Raw genomic sequence first — 15,896 nt, 5'->3', positions numbered from 1 at the left:
TCCACACTCTGTAGGTGCTGAAAGTTCCCCATAGAGATTCATTGATTCAATGCATCTCTATGAGGAGATGCTGATTGGTGTAGTGTTTTCCAGCCAATCCTATTGCAAAGCATTGGATTGGCTGAGATCATCAAGCCATAGAGGCAGGGCCAGTCGAGGGGAGACCAGCACGCTGCGTGGGGGGGAAAAAGGTGAGCAAAAACACTATTTTTAAACACACATATACACCATGACAGACACAGAAATACACATATACCATGACCGATACACACACACATCATGACTGACAGACAGACACACACCATGACGGACAGACAGACAGACACACACCATGACGGACAGACAGACACACACCATGACACAGACAGACACACACACACACACACACACACACCATGACAGACAGACACACACACGGACAGACACACACACACCATGACGGACAGACAGACAGACACACACATTACTCTTACCTGCCAGGGGGTCGTGCAGTGCAGACGGCTGTCTGTGCTGGAGGCTGCTGGGGCACCCGTGCTGGCGGCCGCTGGGGGAGGTCTTCTGGCGGCCGCTGGGGGAGGTCTTCTTGCGGCCGCTGGGGGAGGTCCCCCAGCGGCCGCCAGAAGACGCAGGTGTCTGCCCGGCCCCAGGTGCCTACGGCCCACCGGGAAATTTCCCGGTATCCCGGTGGGCCAGTCCGGCCCTGGTCCCCTCCTCTCCATTGGTTTGGCACATGAGAAAAAGTTGCAAATTGTAATAAACTGGTTTTAGCATTACAGATTTCAGAGAAATTGTCTGACCCTGAGTGTTGTAGAAATCTCTTGGAAATATTTCACGTGTTCCCTTTCTCGGACATACAACTTGCTTTTGGTGCTTCCAATGTATTGCAACCCACAAGGGCATTGCAATATGTAGATCACATTGGTACTATTAGAAAGTACATTATTTGGAAGGATTCGGCTGAATGTTTTGATGTTTGTTCATAGATCCCTTTAAACTATTCCTTTTGCTGCTCCTGCATGCAAAAAAAGCCTTTTGTTTGATTTTTCTGTGGGCTAGGGTTCTCCTTACTTGGCTCTCTCTGACTTCTTACCAACTTTTTCTTAATACCACTAACACATATTCTTGGTGTCTTGGGCAATAGATCCTTAAAGAATCACTATAGGGTCAGGAACACAAATATGTATTCCTGACCCTATAGTGTTAAAATCACCATCTAGCCCCTCTGGGCCCCTCATGCCTCCATAAATATAGCAACATCTTACTATATTCAAGCCAGAAGCTGTAACTCTGCATGCTGTCTGCCTAAACAAAAAAAAAAACAAGCAGTCTGCTGACATCAGCAGAAGTGGTGGCCTGATCCAATCACAATGCTTCCCCATAGGATTGGCTGAGACTGACAAAGAGGCAGATCAGGGACAGAGCCAGCATGGTTCAAACACAGCCCTGGCCAATCAGCATCTCCTCATAGAGATGAATTGAATCAATTAATCTCTATGAGGAAAGTTCAGTGTCTGCATGCAGAGGGAGGAGATACTGAATGTTTGGATGCATTTTAGGCAGCCATGACCCAGGAAGGATCTCTAACAGCGATCTGAGGAGTGGCCAGTAAAGTTATCACTAGGCTGTAATGTAAACACTGCATTTTCTCTGAAAAGACCGTGTTTACAGCAAAAAGCCTGACGGTTATGATTCTACTCACCAGAACAAATTCAATAAGCTGTAGTTGTTCTGGTGACTATAGTGTCCCTTTAAGTATTTTATCCTTCCTTCACTAGGTGCTAGTGTTTTCGAATAACTATTTTTTTTTTTTTTTATACATTATACAATTTTTCCTTGCAATAGTCTAAAATAATGGACTACCAGGTAAATTTTGTTCTTCCTTAGGTCTTTCTACCTCTTGTTTTGTGTTAACTGTAGTTCACTGTATTTCTCCAGTTTAAAAAAAAAAATAAAATAATAAATAATGGTTTCCACTTGTACCTTTTAGGTGGTAACATCTATACAACTACATCTAATCCTTCAAAATTCATTAAAAAGGGACATTCTTTAACCTTGCACAGTGGTGACAACTGCTTCTCGAGATGAAACTGCACGTCAACTTCCTTGAAGAATGTTTTAATTTTAATATGACCATTTCAATGTATATCTTCAGATCTAGGAATTCTACAGATTTTTTTTTTCTATATACGATACTCATGCGGACCCCACAAGTATTCTGACATAAATATTTTAGAAATCTATTTTCTATTTTCTATTAGATTTTCTCTTTTGGTATTGTTAATGTACAGTCTATAGAGGCAGATGTTCTTGCTCCATACATGGTGGTTTTACCAATTCCCCATAAAAAGGTTGGCAAAGCTTGGGGCAAACTTGGTCCCTGTAGATGTGCCCTTTTCTGTAGATAGACACTATCCAAAACCCAAAAATAATTATTGGGGAGTAGAAAAAACATCCCCTTAATTAGAAACTGAATCTAAAGGTAGTCTATTTCTTGTGCCTTCCAAAGGGCTTTATATACAGCTTTGTTTATGGTCTATGACGGTATACAGGGATGTCACGCCTGCCACCACTAATAGGAACTTTTTGAACCATTCAAAGGAGGCCATTCTCTAATTATGCTTGTTTGTATCCTTCCTGTTCAATACAACTTTTTTGTTACATATGGCTGAGGCAACTAGTCAATATATTGGGACAGGGCTCGACATATCCCAGGTCGCCATAGCGACAAGGATTTTAGTCCTTGCGCCTAGGATTTGTTGGCCCATTCAGCTAGGTGGTGGTCAGCCGTTCATAAAGAGCATGGGCATGCGGTTGGTCGGTTGGCTGGTCGGCCGGCTGCCCGGCTAAAAGGAGCGCATTTGCGGGTGGTCGGCCAGCCATCTGATGTGTGGGGTGCTCGCACGGGCAGGAGGCTCCTGGAGGATTGAGACAGACCGGCGCACGAGGGAGCTGTAACCTCTCTTGCGCGTCCTCCAGTGATGCCGGGAACCGGAATATGGCTTAATTCTGGCACAGGCATCACTAAACAGCGCTCTATGGAACAGAGCAGGGAGATGACTGAAGCCCCACTGCACCCCAGGGAAAGCTGAATTACTCCTGCTCTAGGTAGGCATGCTGGGTGGTCACCTTAATGTGTGTTATTGCAGTGAATGTGAGTATGTGTTTAGGTGACTGATTCCCGTGTAAGGTTTTTTTACTCGCCTCCCTCCCCCTCCCCCCCCCCCCCCCCAACTGTGCTGGTCTCGCCGCAGCTGGCCCTGTCTCCATGACTGCAATCCTCAATCTTGATGATCTCAACCAATTCAATGCTTTCCCATAGGAAAGCATTGGGAGGCTATTGCACATGTGTGGCAAAATGCCATGCTGCGCCAATACGCATCTCCACATAGAGCTGAATTGAATGCATCTCTATGGGGAACATTCAGCGCCTCCATGCAGAGCGTGGAGACGCAAAACGTAGGTGCAGCACTGACTCAGGACACACTCTAGAAGCTGTCTGAGTGACTTTCACTAGAAGTCTTACTAGGCAACAATGTAAATACTGCATTTTCTCTGAAAAGGCAGGGTTTACATTGAAAAGTGTGGAGGAACAGGTTATAGAAACGAGAACAACTAAATTAAGATGTAGTGGTTCTGGTGACTATAGTGTCCCTTTAAGAATTTTATTTTTGCCATAACCTGGCTCCTAACTTTTTTTGCTGGCTCCTAGATTCAAAGCAAATTTGTCAAGCCCTGTATTGGGATAAATGGGATGTAAGAAAGTCCATTCACAAATGATTGGTCCCTGGTGGTTTAGCCAGAATTTTATGTATCTTTGATAAGACGTAGAAGGCTGGGGTTCTTGGATGTTGGATACATAGATTTTTTTTATGATACCCTCTTATTTTGTTTCATTGAGTAGTGTTGCTAAAGCAGTGGTCACAGCTGTCAATGGGTCATCTCTTAGAATCTCATGTCGCCCGATCATTAAGGAGCCTATAGGCCTCTTTCAGATGATTGTGACAATATAACTATGCCACCCCCTTTGTCTGCCGGCTTTACACAACAGATCATCTAAGCCTTCCATTTTTTTCTTCCTGAGGTTATTCTTAATATCCTCTACAACCATTTCTTCAAAAAGCTCATACCAGCTGGGATGAGGTTCGTAGAAAAGAAGGTTGATCTTGGTTTTAGGTTACTGTGTGATGTGATCCTGTATTGCAAATAGCACAGTCCTCTAGGGTATAAACATGCGCAGTCTTGTAGGATTAACAAATTCAGGCACTTTATTTTGCAATCCGCTCAGAAGGCAGCATCAGAAACAATACCAAAGAAATAAAATACCAGAAATCCTTACAAACAAAATCCTAGCTCTTTTGAGGTCTTACTAACATTCAGGTCCCTAACTATCAAGGGTTAGACTTAACCCCTTAAGGACACGACATGTGTGACATGTCATGATTCCCTTTTATTCCAGAAGTTTGGTCCTTAAGGGGTTAAACAAAACACAGGTATCACCAACCTTGTTAATAGTCACTTTTCTGAACTCCTGTGGTCAGCGACCTTGACTGTCAACTTTCTGCATTCCAGTACTAGGTCACAAGTCAGCCTGCTGCTTCCAGCCCCCAAAAGGAGAAACAAAGTCTCTCCTACCTGCCTAGCAGCGAGGGATTTATTTCCCTTTCTGCAGCTGAGCACTGGGTTGGAGATCGTCTGAATTCCTGGCCTGAACCTTATTTCTCCCAGTTACCTGTAAACTGAGGAGTGGAGCACTGGCCTGCCCTACTCCCTGAATGCTCCACCCCAGAGGTCCACATCAAAACATTAATTTATGTTGCATACAACACATTTATGTTGCATACAACACAACGGAGGAGCAATCCTCCATGGGTTAAATCGTTTGAAAATGGTTTAACCCTTTCAGGTAAGAAAATGACTTTTTGGCACCAAAACTGAATTCCCACGAAGTTATGGTGCCCAGGGTGCTCCTTTAAGAACTGATAACCTGGAACAGAAGCAATCCAATCTGCATTCCATGGCTACATGGCAGATAGAGAGAGGCTTCATGGAAGGAAACCATTCTACCTCTGCTGGACAAAGCCTCTCACAAGCTACAGCTGCCTCACCATTTCCAGATCAAAAATAAAAACATGGGAGTGCCTTCCTATTCTGAGGACATGCAGATAATTGGGGATCTTGTCTCATTACCTGCATTTATACAAGGTAGGAGGTGAGGAGGAATTTCAAAAGTCTTAATTCTATCTTTCAGCCAGTCTGAGCAAGGTGGAAATCTCTATGGTCTTGTACTGCCTCTAATCTGACTGGGGGAAAAGTTACATAGCTTGCTTCTGATAACATGTCTTTCTGCAATAAAATTACTTTTCATCGTAGTTTAATGTTTACAACTATCTGTACTATTTGCTATTATTTAAAAATGAAAACAGACATAGTGTAAATTTATATCCTGGGCTGAAATCGCACTTTGCCACCACCTAGTCCATAAAATACAAGAGCCGGGAATTAATTTAGTAAATGTTTATTGGTCATTGATGCTCAGGGGAATATCTTGGAGAAGGAACACAGTATCATTCACACGGTTATACTTTCTCTGCATCTTCTTCTAACGCTCGTTGCATACTTGACATGTAACCAAATCTATAGTCCACACTGAGCTTTTACATTTATTTAATACCCATTCAAATCTATGTGTATTCATTTGAATTGCCATTCAACTATACGAGTTGGTAATATGAAAGTGGAAGGGGGGTACATGGCTATTTTCTCAATTTGCTTTGTCTTGATTTTATTAGGCATTTTGCATGCTAATCCCAGACTAGGCCCTTGCAAATTTGACTCTTTCTGCTCTTATTTCACTATCCCAATTTATACTTCGGGATAGCTGATATGGAGCAGAACTCTAACCAGCGTTGGAATATCTCAAAACTTTAAGGAAAGAATTTATCAAGGCAAAACCAAGTGCTATTCTGAGACAAAGTGCAAAATATAGCGCAATATGCTGTTGGTTTTCATTGTGATCACAATTTGTTGTGCAAGTTGCTTTAGATTAGCACCTCTTTTGCCCTGCCAAAGCTCCCCAATCAGTGCCTTAGAAAACATGTAAGTTTCAGCATTGTGTTTTACAGTTTACTGAAAATGTGGCAATATTTAATGGGAAGATGGAGAGTAGAAGTGAACAATTGTGCTTAGTGCTGAGAGGCCATGTACTTTAAATGCGGCTCGCTAATTGCATCTAACTGCACATTAGAGATAAGTAGATAGAACCGTCTGGCTCTACTAACGCTACTCCCTTCCTGTGGTTGTTTACTTTTGTTTTTTTCAGAGGTGTTTTGCAGAGGTTCTGACACACTTATTGATCAGTTTGGTATAAACCAGACCACAATATATTTCTGTATAGACCTCGTGGAGCAATGTTTTTGCCCATAAATTTAATTGGAGTATTATTTTTGTACATAAACAAGGTAGTTAAGAAACTAATGCCATTACAGAATGTCTCATTTACAGTAAACTTTTCAAATTACACAAGTGCAAAATGGCTTGTAAGTGCTTTGTGTTTAAAGCTGTGGAATTGTATGGATTCCTACACACATTTTTGCATTCCATCAATAAACTGTCTGAGAGTGCTGAAAACCTCTGTAGGTATTGGCTTAAAATAGTGGAAGGTGTCAGTCCCAAGAGCCTCAAGCAGGAGTGATCGTGCAAATCATCTAGTTTAGAAATACAGTACTTTAAATATCACACACACAAATGAGAAAGCAATTCTGCTTGTACAAAGAAACACACAAATACAATGATAAACACAGGATTTGCTCAGACTTTCTTTCCTCGCACACTTTTTAAAGTCTTACGGTGAGCATAATATAAGCTACAACATTCCTCAGGACGGTTTATTAGTGAATCAGGAAGGTACTCTAAGTGGTTATAGCACCTTCGTGTCTACCCACAGACAGCTGCTTTCTGTTACAGTACATTAAATGCCCAATCCTAGAACTATGCCCATAACGGCCTGTTTTCCTATAAAACACTATTAATCAGTCTAGCACAGAGAATGCTTATTCTGATAATCAAGTGTATGCCTGGGGAAAATGTGCTCTTTTGTAGACCCAAACCAAACTTTTCAATCAGTAACATACTTTCTGAAGAATTAAGGTGGCTGTCATATTTTCTATATATTGTTCTGGACCGGAGAGTTATAGTGTTTAGTAGCCTGATGTCAGAATTGTTTACACTTCCCCCCAGTTGGTGATGACATCCTCTACACTGTGTTGTTGTCTAAATGGTCTTTATAAGGAACGCCATGGTTCTACTGCGTCTGTGAGGTGTATTTGTAAAGACACCTGCTCTTTATGGATAAAAGTCCAAGAACATGGCGATGTAGAGGGTAACTTGAAATAGCCAGAATAGTAATTGGCCTTGAATAATTATTTTCTTGCCATGCAGAAGACCTGTGTACTATAATCTTTGGTCACTTCTGGATATACTGGATATTGTGAGGTTTGATTTATGATGTGTTACTGGAGGACAGTTGGTTTAGGAAAACACAATGAAAGCAATCTTTTTAATTTTTTTTTCCTCCCCAGAGACAAAAATAAGCTTTAATGGGAAAGTGGTTCTAAGTCACAACTGGTGGATAAACACTAATCCTGAACCAACCAAACTAGCAGTGGAGAACATAGAGCACATGCACCCTCAGAATTATTCCCTGGGTATGTTTGGTGGTGGGATCTTCACTGCTGATGGTTCAACTCCCCAGATCTCTGTTGCATATTCACTAATTGTCCTGTCGCTAGAAAACTTCCCAGAGCAAGCAATATTCTTTATTACTTTTTTGGTCCACTCCCTGGGGTTCTGAAATAGAAAATAAAGTCACATATGAATGTTATTTCAAAAATTGATTGCCATCTTAAGGAGAACACAATGCAACCTTGAAAGCCACAACTTCTGTCCAGTGTAGCAAACAAAATTTCTGGTTGAAGCAGAAGTGGTGGACTTACAGCTTAAATGTACATGACTTGTTTTGATGGAGATATATATATATATACACATACATATACATACATATACATACACTGCTCCAAAAAAATAAAGGGAACACAAAAATAACACATCCTAGATCTGAATGAATTAAATATTCTTCAGAAATACTTTGTTCTTTACATAGTTGAATGTGCTGACCACAAAATCACACATAGAAACATAGAATGTGACGGCAGATAAGAACCATTCGGCCCATCTAATCTGCCACAAAAATTAAAAAAACGAAATCAAATTTTTCTGGATTTGGAGTCACACTCAAAATTAAAGTGGAAAAACACACTACAGGCTGATCCAACTTTTGATGTAATGTCCTTAAAACAAGTCAAAATGAGGCTTAGTAGTGTATGTGGCCTCCACGTGCCTGTATGATCTCCCTACAACGCCTGTGCATTCTCCTGATGAGGACTAAAGCATCTGCCAACTCCTGGACAGTTTGTGGTACAAAGTGACGTTGGTGGATGGAGCAAGACATGATGTCCCAGATGTGCTCAATTGGATTCAGGTCTGGGGGACAGGTGGGCCAGTCCATAGCATCAATGCCTTTGTCTTGCAGGAACTGCTGACACATGAGGTCTAGCATTGTCTTGCATTAGGAGGAACCCAGGGCCAACCACACCAGCATATGGTCTCACAAGGGGTCTGAGGATCTCATCTCGGTACCTAATGACAGTCGGGCTACCTCTGGCGAGCACATGGAGGGCTGTGCGGCCCCCCCAAAGAAATGCCACCCCACACCATTACTGACACACTGCCAAACCGGTCATGCTGGAGGATGTTGCAGGCAGCAGAACGTTCTCCACAGCATCTCCAGACTCTGTCACATGTGCTCAGTGTGAACCTGCTTTTATCTGTGAAGAGCACAGGGCGCCAGTGGCGAATTTGCCAATTTTGGTATTCTCTGGCAAATGCCAAACGTCCTGCACGGTGTTGGGCTGTAAGCACAACCCCCACCTGTGGACGTCGGGCCCTCATACCACCCTCATGGAGTCTGTTTCTGACCGTTTGAGCAGACACATGCACATATGTGGCCTGCTGGAGATCATTTTGCAGGGCTCTGGCAGTGCTCCTCCTGTTCCTCCTTGCACAAAGGCGGAGGTAGAGGTCCTGCTGCTGGGTTGTTGCCATCCTACGAACTCCTCCACGTCTCCTGATGTACTGGCCTGTCTCCCGGTAGCGCCTCCATGCTCTGAACACTATGCTGACAGACACAGCAAACCTTCTTTCCACAGCTTGCATTGATGTGCCATCCTGGATGAGCTGCACTACCTGAGCCACTTGTGCGGGTTGTAGACTCCGTCTCATGCTACCACTAGAGTGAAAGCACAGCCAGTATTCAAAAGTGACCAAAACATCAGCCAGGAAGCATAGGTACTGAGAAGTGGTCTGTGGTTACCACCTGCAGAACCACTCCTTTATTGGGGGTGTCTTGCTAATTGCCTATAATTTCCACCTGTTGTCTATCCCATTTGCACAACAGCATGTGAAATTGATTGTCACTCAGTGTTGCCTCCTAAGTGGAACGTTTGATTTCACAGAAGTCTGATTGACTTGGAGTTACATTGTGTTGAAGTGTTCCCTTTATTTTTTTGAGCAGTGTGTGTGTTTTTTTTTTTTTTTTATGCCAATGTTTAAGAATTAAGGTTGTTTTGAATTTTGCATGTACATTCTGCAACAATGTATACATCTTGTTTGATATCACACTGGGATTATTTACTTAAAGGGACACTATAGTCACCTGAACAACTGTAGCTTAATGAAGCAGTTTTGGTGTATAGAACATGCCCCTGCAGCCTCATTGCTCAATCCTCTGCCATTTAGGAGTTAAATCCCTTTGTTTATGAACCCTAGTCACACCTCCCTGCATGTGACTTACACAGCCTTCCATAAACACTTCCTGTAAAGAGAGCCCTATTTAGGCTTTCTTTATTGCAAGTTCTGTTTAATTAAGATTTTCTTAACCCCTGCTATGTTAATAGCTTGCTAGACCCTGCAAGAGCCTCCTTTATGTGATTAAAGTTAAATTTAGAGATTGAGATACAATTATTTAAGGTAAATTACATCTGTTTGAAAGTGCATGCAGGCTCTGTCAATCATAGCCAGGGGAGGTGTGGCTAGGGCTGCATAAACAGAAACAAAGTGATTTAACTCCTAAATGACAGTGAATTGAGCAGTGAAATTGCAGGGGAATGATCTATACACTAAAACTGCTTTATTTAGCTAAAGTAATTTAGGTGACTATAGTGTTCCTTTAATATTTTTACTTTTCTATGTTGATTATAGTAAAGGGTGTCTGATGGGTACTTATGATAAAGACATAGAGAAAGATGATTATACTCTGGCTTCACATAAACAGAGTAGAAGGGAGACAGGAATTTTACAAATGTTTACGTGAGTGCAATGCAAAAATAATTATCTTACAAAGTGGATATTCAAGGATCTAAAAATAGCTTTCTAAAATGTATTAATTTTATGTACTGTTCATTGTGTCATTTAGGTCTGTATAGCATATTGTTATGTGTGTTTACACATTAAAATAAAATTGGTTTGGTAAGGTGCTTTCTAAATCTTTAGAAAAGAAAAGTCTCAACTCTTTTTGTAGAAAATAGAAATCACTCTTACGTTATTCATATCATAAAGTCATGGTTAGATGATTTCTTAAATTAAAATAATTTCCATTATTAAACATATTTTCAAATGTTTATGCATATTAATAGACTGTAAGCTCGTTTGAGCAGCGCCCTCTTCAACCTATCGTTTCTGTAAGTTTTCTTCTAATTGTCCTATTTATAGTTAAATCCCGCCCTCTAACAATATTGTAAAGCGCTACGGAATCTGCTGGCACTATATAAGTGGCGATAATAATAATTAATGTAATTTAGTAGTTTTATTTTAAACTGAAATACTATTATTGTCCATTTTCAACTCTAGCGGCGACCGCTTTGTTATTTTCTACTCTTTGCTATAACCTTAAAGGACCACTATAGGCACCCAGACCACTTCAGCTCAATGAAGTGGTCTGGGTGCCAGGTCCATCTAAGGTTAACCCTGCCGGCGTCTTGCGCATTCAGCCGATGACGTCGGAAGGAGGAGGAGAGTCCCCAGCGCCGAGGGAGCACGGCGCTGGAGAAAGTTAAGAATTTAACCCCTTCCTCCCACTTGAACCCAACGGGAGGGGGGCCATGAAGGTGGGGGGACCTATTAACACTATAGTGCCAGGAAAACAAGTTTTTCCTGGCACTATAGTGGTCCTTTAAGTAGTTTGGTTAATTTCCACATTTGTGTGGTGTTTCTTGTAGAGTTACCTCATTAGCACACGGAAATCCTAATTAATACAAAAGTGACATCTCAGGCTTACCATGTACAACTGGTCCACTTTCTCCTGGCACTTTATATATGCCTCATAATCAGCAAACACCTTAAACCTGTGAAAGGATGAAAAAAAGGAAGGTATCTAATAAGCAAACTGGTTAATACGAATTAGACAGAAAACAAAGTCTACTGCCCCCAAGTGACACGCCAGCATTTCACAGCCTGCAATGTAGACGCACAGCTGGCCATCCCATAATACCATATTATCGAAATAAGATTATTAAAATCAATACCTAAAAATGTGTGGATGACAGGTTCACTTTAGGAATCACTGTATATACAAAAGCTTTAATAGCAACACTGGGGTACGAAACTGAGAAACTATTGCTTTCAATAATTAACCATTTTGTTATAAGACCTTTTTCTTAGTCGCTGTTGAAATAAATTTGGCTTTTGTCAAAAACTCTCTTTGGAAACAAATTGGTTTTCTATGAATGTCCAACACGTGGCCCTACTAAAAATATGTAAATCACGTACTGTATGCATGCTATGATTTATATTGAGTGTTTTTGTTTTGTGTTTTTCCTAAGCATTGATAAATGGAAACTTATACTTGCATTTATTTTAAGAAGGGAAGAAAAACACATTTTGGCTTTTTCCTTTATCGCAATGTAAAATTTTGCATTAGATTATATATGTAATGCATTATATATATATATATCTTACCAAGTTATTTCCTCTGGTTTTATATAATCTAAAACTGGTTTAGTAGGTTTTTGTTGTCTGGCAACGTTGCTGAGAATTTAGAATTGTTTTATTTTTGAAATTTCATTTCACATGGTGCATTGGAAAGAACAAATACCTCCAAGGTGCCAAATTCTATTATTCTGGACTATATTCGTATACAGTGAGATGTGTATTGTAAGAATATGAGGTCCTGGATTCCCTAATATCTTACCTGTCGTGGTTCATCAGCATATCGACCAAATCTTTGAACAGATCTGGTTCTCTTGGAGAGAAGTGTCCATCCCTCATCTGATTAATTGCCTGTCGCAGCTCAGGTATGCGATCGTAATAATCCTTTGCGTTGTACCTTTTTTGTTAAAATAATACAATTTAGTATTACAAGGTCATGGCTATGATGAGTTTAAAATATTTATGATTTGTCATCTAATGGGGTTTCAAACGATATATAGCACTAGGTTTCCAGACTGTGAAGAACAGTTTTATAACATTGATATATTTAATTTGTTTCTCAGAATCTGTCATTTCTCGAAACCACCTGTTCAGTAAGATCGTACATCTGTGCTGAAGTTTTTCTATACTTCTTAAAGAACTGTTGTACAGGTGCACTCTAATTTAGAATGCATGCCACTTCCTTTAGCCAACGTAGTGGTTCCCAAATCATGGGTCATTATGTTCCCTACCATTCCACGATTCAGTGATTACCCAGTTGTGTTTTTAGAAGGAGGAGAAAAAACAAAACACATTGGCACTGGGTAATCCCTAAATATGGAACTGGTTGAGGGGAAGGGGTGGGTTGAAAAACACTGTGTTAACAGTAGTGGAAGAAGACCTGCCCATCTGTCTAAACGACAGCCAGGGAGAGTTTTCTGCCCCCAATTATACAAGTGGTGGAATTGGCCCTTTTATAAGTTGTCAAAAAATGATAGACTCGAGCAAGCTGAAATGCTTTGTGACTTGAGTATTCCTTTAAAATAAACTTCTTGTCAAGTTCATGCAAACATACAGCTCTGTCTAAATTTACTGAGAATGCACTGGCATGTCTTTGATCACATGACACAGAATGCACTTGTCCTCAGACGGATGGATTGGAAAGGTATCCGCTCTTGCTGTAGCTGAAATATTTGTAAACCTCTTGTTTTAGTGCTTCTCTGTGTTTTTGCTAGAATGTTACAAAAAATATATATATTAATTTTTGTATTAATAAAAACACTATGTAGCTTATTTGTCAAACTTATACAAACCCTTTCTTATCAAGTGCTTCAACATCCTCCACTCTCATGCCGAAGATGAAAAGATTTTCCTCTCCAGCTTCTTCTGCCATTTCCACATTGGCTCCATCCATGGTACCAATGGTGAGAGCCCCATTAAGCATAAACTTCATGTTCCCAGTACCAGAAGCCTCGGTGCCTGCAGTGGATATTTGCTGAGATAGATCGGAGGCTGGGATCACTGAAAATAAAAAAAATAGTGTGTTCAGAGAGATTCTCAGAATGTTACACTCTCTACTAATATTGACAACCTTGGTAATTATGAGCAAAAATAACTGTAAAAAAAAAAATATTTACCCTTTTGATCTTCTGTTCAAAAAAATACATAAAAATACTCTGCTCTAAGGGATTTCAAAAATTGCAAACTCAACAAAGGTTTATCCCAAAAAGATATTCGAGCTATATGAGTGGAACAATTATTGGCAAAAGATTTATCCCAAAAAGATATTCGAGCTATATGAGTGGAACAATTATTGGCAAACCTTTAGTCAATACTTTGTGTCTACTTTTGCCAAGATAACAGCTCCGAGTCTTCTCCTCCAACGCCTGATGAGATTGGAGAATACATATCAAGGGATCTGAGACCATTCCTTCAGATCCCTTGCTAAGATTGTAGTTTTGGAGACTTTCTGACCCAAAGTCACAACTAACTTCTCCAATTCTTCAGCTGTGATCCTTGGAGATTTTTATTGGCAACATCCTCTTCACAGAGGAGACAATATAGACACGTCCTCTTCCAGGTTGATTCATAATATTTCCACTTGACTGGAACGTCTTAATTATTGCTCTCAAGGTGGAAATGGGTATCTTCAGTACTTGGGATTTTCATTTAGCCACTTTCCATTTTTTTTTGAATCTCAACAACCTTTTGCAGCACATCACAGCGATTTTTCCTTGGTCGTACTCATGGTAGAACAATTTCCTATTCCTAGTCACCCAGGTGTACTAAAAATAAATCTATGGAAATACACTGAAAATGTATTTTTTTCTGATATGAATTCATAGGGGTGCCAATAAATAACTAAAATATATTTATTTATATTTTATAAATCTGTGTAGTGTTTGCAATTACGTGATATCCATAAGAACAGTTTTTTTGTGTTATTTTTTTATTTTTTAACAAAAGTTTAAAAGGGCCCCCCCTCCGGTGCGGGGCGAGCTGGGGGGGGGAGAACCGTGGTGGAGGAACGTACTTAAGTGTGTTAACACTGTTTTAAGGCTTGATAAACCTGTTTTGTCGTGTTACGTTTTACATGGATCACTACATATGTATGTGGATATCTTTAGGTTTTGCTTTCCATAGACTCACATTCCTTCTCACAATTCGGGGATCTGACGTACGCAAAATGTTCATTAATCTACGACATGATCACTTGACGACCTACTAGGGGCGGACTGATGGGATAGGTGAGAGGACTAGAAGGAGGTGCTCTATGCTGGGGCTGTACCTGGGAAAACGGGATAGCCTTGGAATTAACTGAATAGCCCTGGACCCTTATATTTATTGCCTAACCTACTTAGCGATTACTGTCCGAGGGCTCCTTCATCGCTGATGCCCAAAAGGAAATTCACATTGCCCACTAGCTCTCAATACGGGGGGTGGGTTGAGGCGGGTGCTGACTATCTTCTCGTGGGAAATCCTTTGAGCGGAGCCCGAGCCGTGTTTCCACACATATACACTCGTGCTAAAAGTGGTGCGGCCGCGCAACGGGTACTTTGATCTCCTGGGCTGGTACCGGAGTGAAGGCCCATTGGCGTCGGCTGCTGCACGAGACTACCCTCCTCCACCTTGGTGGGGGGTGTAGATTTGGGATAAAACCCAAATTCTGTGAGGGTATCGACAATAGGGATACTTACCTCCTTTTAATCCCCTTACAGACGACTAAACCTGCATCTCAGGCCCCTGGACGGACCTGCCCCTACGCTCACTTTACCTATCTCTGACCTCCTCTCTCCCCCCTACCCGTTCTCTCACACCCCCCCCCCCTTTTTCTCCCTCTTTCTCTCCTCTTCCCCCTTCCCCCTCTTCTCCTGCATTGGACTGCCGGGCGTATAGACTGGTTGCTCTTCACTAACCCGCCTTCCCAGCGATACTGAGCACTATGGCCTACCGCACAGCGCCCCTGAAGGTTGTCACGCAGAACTGTAGGGGACTTAACATCCCCGAACGCAGGACGCACCTATTGAGGGAACTGCAACGGAAGCGGGTGTCAATCGCCCTGTTACAAGAAACCCATTTTAAGGAGGGGTCACAACCCAGATTACGCAACCGACACTATGCTACCAACTACTTTTGCAATCATCCCGCATCGCACAAGACCGGTGTGGCCATCCTAATGGCGACCAACCTGGGATTTGAAGAACTGGACCGAGTACAGGACTCACTGGGGAGGTACCTCTTCCTTAAAGGGGTCATCGCGGACAAGATCTACACTATAGCTTCCATTTATGTACCTAATAAGAGGCAGGCTCCTTTCCTCCGCAACGCTCTCCAACAATTAGAGGACTTCTCCGTTGGAATCCTAATAGTAGGAGGCG

The 15,896-nt window shown here is 41.4% G+C and overlaps 1 protein-coding gene across 1 annotated transcript in view; it reads right to left on the bottom strand.

Moving 5' to 3' along the window:
• Positions 1 to 5,499: 5,499 nt before the first annotated feature.
• PYGB (glycogen phosphorylase B) overlaps positions 5,500 to 15,896 on the bottom strand; it is a 107,448-nt gene continuing 97,051 nt past the window's right edge. Inside the window, exons 17-20 of the mRNA XM_063443707.1 lie at positions 13,332 to 13,539; positions 12,302 to 12,436; positions 11,390 to 11,456; positions 5,500 to 7,845 (exon numbers count right to left, since the gene is read on the bottom strand). Of these exons, the coding sequence (XP_063299777.1) occupies positions 7,693 to 7,845; positions 11,390 to 11,456; positions 12,302 to 12,436; positions 13,332 to 13,539 (563 nt within the window). The 3' untranslated portion in view covers positions 5,500 to 7,692. The remainder of the gene's footprint in view (positions 7,846 to 11,389; positions 11,457 to 12,301; positions 12,437 to 13,331; positions 13,540 to 15,896) is intronic.

The sequence above is a fragment of the Pelobates fuscus genome, chromosome 2 (assembly GCF_036172605.1).
Source record: "Pelobates fuscus isolate aPelFus1 chromosome 2, aPelFus1.pri, whole genome shotgun sequence".
Classification (NCBI taxonomy): Eukaryota; Metazoa; Chordata; class Amphibia; order Anura; family Pelobatidae; genus Pelobates; species Pelobates fuscus.
This window is presented reverse-complemented; position numbering and strand designations above follow the sequence as displayed.